The 7,683-nt window shown below is 44.1% G+C and overlaps 1 protein-coding gene across 1 annotated transcript; it reads left to right on the top strand.

Annotated features, from left to right (window-relative positions):
• Window positions 1-55: 55 nt before the first annotated feature.
• On the top strand, window positions 56-5,458 carry LOC124008399 (cyclin-T2-like). The gene is made up of 4 exons (XM_046319658.1): window positions 56-377; window positions 1,036-1,117; window positions 4,311-4,439; window positions 5,398-5,458. Exons 1-4 carry the CDS (start codon window positions 220-222, stop codon window positions 5,407-5,409), a joined length of 381 nt encoding a protein of 126 aa, XP_046175614.1. The 5' UTR covers window positions 56-219; the 3' UTR covers window positions 5,410-5,458.
• The last annotated feature ends 2,225 nt before the right edge of the window (window positions 5,459-7,683 follow it).

Raw genomic sequence — 7,683 nt, 5'->3', positions numbered from 1 at the left:
GAGCCTGCAAGTTTGGACAGAATGGACCTATTATCATATCCATGATTCTCCACAATTTGTGAGAGATTTTTTTTATTTGCTGTATTGAAAGTTAAAATAGTGCTAATTTGCTGAGAAATTGGTTTTACTAGTCCTAGGAGAGTAGCCAACACGCATGCGCGTTTTGTTTCCTACGCTCCCTACCCCCTCGAGCCACCAGGGGCTAGTCGTTGGAGCGCAATGGCGGTGCACCGGGGACCTTCTTCGAAATGGCTCTTTTCCCGGGAGCAACTAGAAACAACGCCGTCCCGCCGCAGTGGAGTCGAATCTGATAGGGAACTTTCTTACCGACAGCAAGCCGCCAACCTAATTCAGGATATGGGCCAGAGACTCAACGTGTATCCTTCCTGAAAATGAGTCTTTCAGCCCGCTATGTGGCAGCTAGGCTAACTAGCTACCAAAATGGTTGTGCCGTTTGTTAGCTTGGTACCTAGTAGCTAGCTAGCTAGCTTTCTTTGCAAGTAACTGAAACACAGCTAAATGTGTCAATTTAAAAATACAGGTTGAATGTTTTACTTCGACTAACGTTATGTCTTGGTCGGATTACAAAATAGGATACTTAACGCAGTAACCGTAACCTTTGGGGTTGTTACGCTAGCTAGTTCTTCAGCTAACTTGATAGCTACCATGCTAACCTCGTTCTGTTATGTGATCAGCTAACGGTAGCTATTATTTTGGCCTGCTAGACGTTCGCCTTAGCAGCTCTTATCGTCTACTGGATGTACGAGTAACTATTAGTTAACCATTTTTATGAACATATATAATATGGTTTGTTATCTCGCGGGGTAGTTAGTTGTGACATCTGTGTCTCATTATTGGAGTAACGTTAGTGAACCTGAGCTAACTAGCTGAGATGGGAACAAAGCTAGGTGGATTGTCACCCAACTACCGGTAAATGACATCAGCCAGCTATGATGTTAGAATAGTTTATGCATTGATTGCAGTATTACTGTTGTTTCCGCATATCACTTAGAATACCTTAACCCTTGCATTCAGCTCTCAACTCATCATCAACACTGCAATCGTTTACATGCATAGATTTTATATGATTCACTCTTTCACTAAGTTTCATAGGAATGTAAGTAATCACCATCTCAATTGTAACGTTCATTTTTTTCATTTTCTGACTCGCTATCTAGCCTCTTCGTATATCTCTTTGTGCTGTCTTGCCAACTCTTATAGTCATTGTGCTTGGTGTGACAATGACTTGCAGCACAAACAGATCTGGGACAAGGCTAACTTCTATCTACAAGGGAGATCTGATGGATTTTCTTGTCGTCTTGGGCAGTGTACCTGGTTATTTGGAAATAGCCAGTTAAGTGCTCTCTAACGTTTAAACTATTTAATATAAGCTTATCTATACAGTTTTAAGTGAATACCTGCAGTCAACTTGTACGTTTGAGTCATTTAGCAGATGCTCTTATCCAGAGCGACTTACAGTAAGTAGTAAGCGCACACATTTTCATACTGGTCCCCTATGAGAATCGAACCCACAACCCTGGCGTTGTAAGCTCCATGTTCTACCAGCTGAGCCACATTGTACTACCTACACTAGTTCCCTACCATAGTTTCCCCAGAACAGTTGAGCTAGTCACATGTTTTGTAAATAGCAAAACTGTGGAAAGTGGGAGCAGGTGAATACAACTGTGTATTGACAGAGGTCGTGTTTTATGTTGAAAGTCAAGTGTGTTTTCCTCGGTAGAGTGATCGGGGATGTTTTAGTTTTTCTTCACAGAAAATACAACACATTCGGCGGAAAATAAGCATAATTTTCATCTGATGATGACAGAATCGCAATGCTATTTGGCTGGCAGCCACACAAGTAGGCTAAATGAGCTTTCAATTTTAAAAAGCAATGTATTTTTTTTGCGAAAACAATGCATGGCAGTTAATCTGGTGTTTTACCAGAGAGAAGTAAGCTGGCTACATAGAGAATAGTGTCGTAGAAAAGTAACTACACATCAGTCAGAGAGCTGTCTGCTGATAATGTGTGAATTCTCATCAATCAAATCACATTTTATTGGTCACATATTTAGCAGATATGTTATTGCGGGTGTAGTGAAATGCTTGTGTTCCTAGCTCAAACGCAGTAGTATCTAACAATTCACAACAATACACACATGTAAAATTATGGAATTAAGAAATATATAAATATTAGGACGAGCACTGTCGTAGTGGTATTTGAGGTGTCAAAACCTTTGGATGAGTTATCTGTACAGCTGCCACTGCAGCTTGATCGGGGGGCCTGTTGCCCGGACCTCTGGCAGTCTATAGAGGTACCACAGGGTTAAATTCTCGGACCGACTCTTCACTGTATACATCAATGATGTCGCTCTTGCTGCTGGTGATTTTCTGATCCACCTCTAAGCAGATGACACCATTCTGTATACTTTTGGTCCTTGTTTGGACACTTTGTTAATTAACCCCCAGCCAAGCTTCATTGCCATACAACTCTCCTTCCGTGGCTTCCAACTGCTCTTAAATGCAAGTAAAACTAAATGCATGCTCTTCAACCGATCACTGCTTGCACCTGCCCGCCCATCCAGCATCACTACTCTGGACAGTTATGACTTAGAATATGTGGACAACTTCAAATATTTAGGTGTCTGTTTAGACTGTAAACTCTCTTTCCAGACTCACATTAAGCATCTCCAATCCAAAATTAAATCTAGAAGCGGCTTCCTATTTCGCAACAAAGCTTCCTTCACTCATGCTGCCAAACACCCTCGTAAAACTGACCATCATACCGATCCTCGACTTCGGTGATGTCATTTATAAAATATCCTCCAAGACTGCATCCAATTTGTTGAGTAGAGTTTATCACAGTGCCATCCGTTTTGTCACCAAAGCCCCTTTATACTACCCACCACTGCGACCTGTACGCTCTCGTTGGCTGGCCCTCGCTTCATACTCGTCACCAACCCCACTGGCTCCAGGTCATCTACAAGTCTCTGCTAGGTAAAGCCCCGCCTTATCTCTGCTCACTGATCACCTTAGCAGCACCCGCCTGTAGCATGCTCTCCAGTAGGTATATCTCACTGGTCACCCCCAAAGCCAATTCCTCTTTGGCCGCCTTTCCTTCCAGTTCTCTGCTGCCAATGACTGGAACGAACTGCAAAAAATCATTGAAGCTGGAGACTCATATCTCCGTCACTAGCTTTAAGCACCAGCTGTCAGAGCAGATCACTGCACCTGTACATAGCCCATCTGTACATAGCCCATCTGTACATAGCCCATCTGTACATAGCCCATCTGTAAATATCCCATCTGTAAATAGCCCATCCAACTACCTCATCCCCACACTTTTATTTATTTATCTTTCTCCTTTCCACCCCAGTATCTCTACTTGCACATTCATCTTCTGCACATCTACCATTCCAGTGTTTAATTGCTATATTGTAATTACTTCACCACCATGGCTTATTCTTTGCCTTACATCCCTTATCTTACCTCACTTGCACTCACTGTATATTATTTATTTTGTTCTACTGTATTATTGACTATGTTTAGTTTATTCCAGGTTTAACTCTGTTGTTGTATCTGTCGAACTGCTTTGCTTTATCTTGGCCAGGTTGCAGTTGTAAATGAGAACTTGTTCTCAACTAGCCACTGGATGTCATAAGGTGAATGCACCAATTTGTAAGTCGCTCTGGATAAGAGCGTCTGCTAAATGACGTAAATGTAGCCTACCTGGTGAAATAAAAAAACAATTCCTTGTGTTTTTCCTCTCCGTTCTGGGCCCGTCTGCTTCTCCCCTATCTTCTCAGAGCAGGCAGGCCCGTTGGCCTAGCGACTCCAGACTCCACACATACACAGCGTGTACACATGCTGCTCCACAACCAGTATTGTTCAGTTGCACAATGTCTCCAACGTTCCCTTGTAAATGTACAAACTCACCAAAAATGACTTTACTTTTTATTTGATTTTTTTATACCTTTTATTTAACTAGGCAAGTCAGTTAAGAACAAAGTCTTATTTACTATGACGGCCTAGGAACGGTTGGTTAACTGCCTTGTTCAGGGGCAGAATGACAGATTTTTATCTTGTCAGCTCGGGGTTTGAACTTGCAACCTTTCGGTTACTAGTCCACCACTTTAACCACCAGTGCTCATTATGTTAGCATTCTGGTAATAGACTTCCAAAAGGCATTTTCACCCAGTTTTATGGCGCACCCTTGTGCATTAAGCCTGTAATACTGTAAATCCTGGGATGAGTGAAGGACGATATGAAAACCTGGATACCGCCCAACCTTAATGTCTTTATTTCTACAGATCATCTCCCAAACAACCTTGTTCTTGGCTGCGAAGGTGGAGGAACAACCTAGGAAGCTTGAACATGTCATCAAAGTGGCCCACGCCTGCGTCAACCCCCAGGATGCACCACTAGACACCAAGAGTAATGTAAGTGAGGCCTCTGTACCTGGGTGTTGTGATGTGGATCTCTTGTCATGGTGATACTGAGAGAGAGACACATTACAAATATGAAATCTGTTGAACTTTAGGCATACCATCAGCAAGCTCAGGAGCTGGTGATACTAGAAACGATAGTACTGCAGACGCTAGGTAAGGATCTGTCTATAGATGGATGATACATGGAAACTTCATGGGCTGCATCCCAAAGGGCACCCTATGCTTTACACACAGTAAAATGATTTTATTGTACAAGGGCACTACCCCCAGTGGGCCCCTGGTCTAAAGTAGTGCGCTATCCTAGTGGGCCCTGGTCTAAAGTAGTGCACTACCCCAGTGGGCCCTGGTCTAAAGTGGGCCTGGTTCAGTGCACTACCCCAGTGGGCCCTGGTCTAAAGTAGTGCACTACCCCAGTGGGCCCTGGTCTACAGTAGTGCACTACCCCAGTGGGCCTTGTTCTACAGTAGTGCACTACCCCAGTGGGCCCTGGTCTAAAGTAGTGCACTACCCCAGTGGGCCCTGGTCTAAAGTAGTGCACTACCCCAGTGGGCCCTGGTCTAAAGTAGTGCACTACCCTAGTGGGCCCTGGTCTAAAGTAGTGCACTACCCTAGTGGGCCCTGGTCTAAAGTAGTGCACTACCCTAGTGGGCCCTGGTCTAAAGTAGTGCACTACCCCAGTGGGCCCTGGTCTAAAGTAGTGCACTACCCCAGTGGGCCCTGGTCTAAAGTAGTGCACTACCCCAGTGGGCCCTGGTCTAAAGTAGTGCACTACCCTAGTGGGCCCTGGTCTAAAGTAGTGCACTACCCTAGTGGGCCCTGGTCTAAAGTAGTGCACTATAAAGGGAATGGGGTGCCATTTGGGACGTAGTCGTGGTACTTTTGGTTAATTTGCATCTGGATGGCCAGTGGCTTTAGAATGTCTAATCATGTTCCATTCCATTGTTTTCAGGTTTTGAAATAACAATTGAACATCCTCACACTGATGTTGTGAGATGTTCCCAGCTAGTGCGTAGGTACAGCCTTCTTCCTGTGTCTTTTCATCTTATCACCTTCTCTCATCTTTGACACACACACCCTGACACACGTATACTTTTATTAAACCTCTCCTGTATGTAGTAACCAGTTCCAATAATGTTTTCATTTGATTTCATTCCAGTGCTTGTCTGAGATTCCGAGCTAACCTTTGACCCCTCTCTTCCGTCTATTACAGCAAGCAAGGATTTGGCACAGACTTCCTATTTCATGGCTACCAACAGGTTGTTATCCTGACCCCGCCCCCCCACTATGTTGCACTGTGATGGCACACTATAGCTTCCTGTACTGGCAGGTCCCCCTTCCTGTGTCCAACGCCCTCTTTGCGCCAGGCAGGTTTCTGGTAAACCCCTAGGGGCGGTACCGGACAGCCAGGCTGCAGCAGTGCGGTGTATTGTACAAGGGCTCAGTGTTGGCACATAGGGGTTGAATGCACAATGTGAACGTGTTGGTGGTGCTGTAGACTGTCCTCACTGACCGTTTGGTTGCTACAGAGTGCATATGTCTCCTCCTTCCTAAAACACAATTGGTAGCCTGAATATAGCTTGCCACTAAAGATCAGTGAAAAGATGTAAACTATAGCATCTGTCCCGGTAAGTATTAATAACGTTTTGTTTTTTTCTTGATTTATGTTTGACAAATAGAAGCTAATATATACAAGGGTAACAAGCAAATTGATAATTGACACACCTAATACTCCAGTAGTAAAATGATCATCCATAATTCTCTCTAATATATGAATGACTTGTATGCTATAGGTATCCTCTTCTTTACCTTAGTAGAATATAAACATTACAGTTCATTATTTTCCTAAATGTAATTTTAGTAACTGTACTTGCCCTGACTTAGATGAATAATTTTGCTATCCTATCAACAGCAGTATTCAATGTCTGGACAGAGGGCAACAAATGTTAGGTTTATTACACAGTCAAAAGGATACTTCCATAATTAATGTATTGCCCAGATTTTTGCAATGCAAGACGATTGAACCATTTTGAAAAGAGACATTTTAAAAAGAAAGTTGGCAAAGGTATGAGTGAGATGGCATAACTTGACAGGCTGGACTGGAACACAGCAGGTGGATGGTGGACATCAATTATCTCTAGGAAACGAGCTTGATCCCGATAAAATGCTCAGTACTCTCAAAGAACAAGTTTACCGTCTAGGTTGTCCTCAATGTATCAGTTTTCTAAGGTAAGATTCTGTATGAAATGGTAAGAGAAACAGCCACGATCATCCATCATAGAAAACCACCGTGGTACGTGCCTCTGCCACTCACTCTCAACAGTCTGGAATATGAAGGCAGTATTATAATATGGACTGTATGCATGCAGATCAGCTGTACTCTGAGCTTTATTATAGACCAGAGACATGGCTCTAGTCTGGAGACACCATAGAGATGTTCAAACCTCTCCTCGTGGACCCCCGGCCCTTCCACAACTAGCACACCTGATTCAACTAATCGTCAAGACCTTGATTAGGTGAATCTGTGCTCTAGTTCAGGGCTGTAACAGAATTGGTGGAAACGCCTGGGATTTCCGGGAAATGTTTGAAAACCACTTCATTTGGGTCTTCGAGCCATGTCCCAGGGCTAGTGCCCAATGTCCTGTATTCCAGACCCCAGAACTGTAGTTGGCGGTGTCTCCTCATGTTCTCCTTCCCTCCGACAGCCTCCAAGCCTCACCGTTCTGCCTGCACAAGTCCACAGTCATCGCCTGCGTCTGCATCCACCTGGCCTGTAAATGGTCCAACTGGGAGATCCCGGTCTCCACTGATGGGAAACACTGGTGGGAGTATCTGGACCGCACCGTCACGCTCACGCTGCTGGACGGTCAGAAACATATGTGTTCTTCTTTTCATTTTAAGGACAGTGGAATTCCACCCTCGTAGGGGAAATTGGGAACACTGGATTGAAGGTGTTGAACCCAAGACCCTCAGGATTCTATAATGGAATTCCACCCTCGTAGGGGGAAATTGGGAACACTGGATTGAAGGTGTTGAACCCAAGACCCTCAGGATTCTATAATGGAATTCCACCCTCTGTTTAGTATTTCTTGTTCATTCCGACTGAGAGTTGTCTGTCTGATGTAGAGCTGACCCATCACTTCCTTCAGGGTTCTAATAGTTGTCTCTGTGTCTGACGTAGAGCTGAACCATCACTTCCTTCAGGGTTCTAATAGTTGTCTCTGTGTCTGACGTAGAG

Source organism: Oncorhynchus gorbuscha, linkage group LG21 (assembly GCF_021184085.1).
Source record: "Oncorhynchus gorbuscha isolate QuinsamMale2020 ecotype Even-year linkage group LG21, OgorEven_v1.0, whole genome shotgun sequence".
NCBI classification, from domain to species: Eukaryota; Metazoa; Chordata; class Actinopteri; order Salmoniformes; family Salmonidae; genus Oncorhynchus; species Oncorhynchus gorbuscha.
Note: the sequence above shows the minus strand (reverse complement) of the source record. Positions and strands in the feature narration are given on the sequence as shown.

Excerpts from the sequence above, each read along its gene's own strand:
- LOC124008399 (XM_046319658.1), top strand. The coding sequence starts at position 220 with ATGGCGGTGCACCGGGGACCTTCTTCGAAATGGCTCTTTTCCCGGGAG. Across the intron at positions 378-1,035 it reads ATGGGCCAGAGACTCAACGT|CTCTCAACTCATCATCAACA; the intron begins GTATCCTTCCTG and ends CCTTGCATTCAG. Across the intron at positions 1,118-4,310 it reads TCACTAAGTTTCATAGGAAT|ATCATCTCCCAAACAACCTT; the intron begins GTAAGTAATCAC and ends TTATTTCTACAG.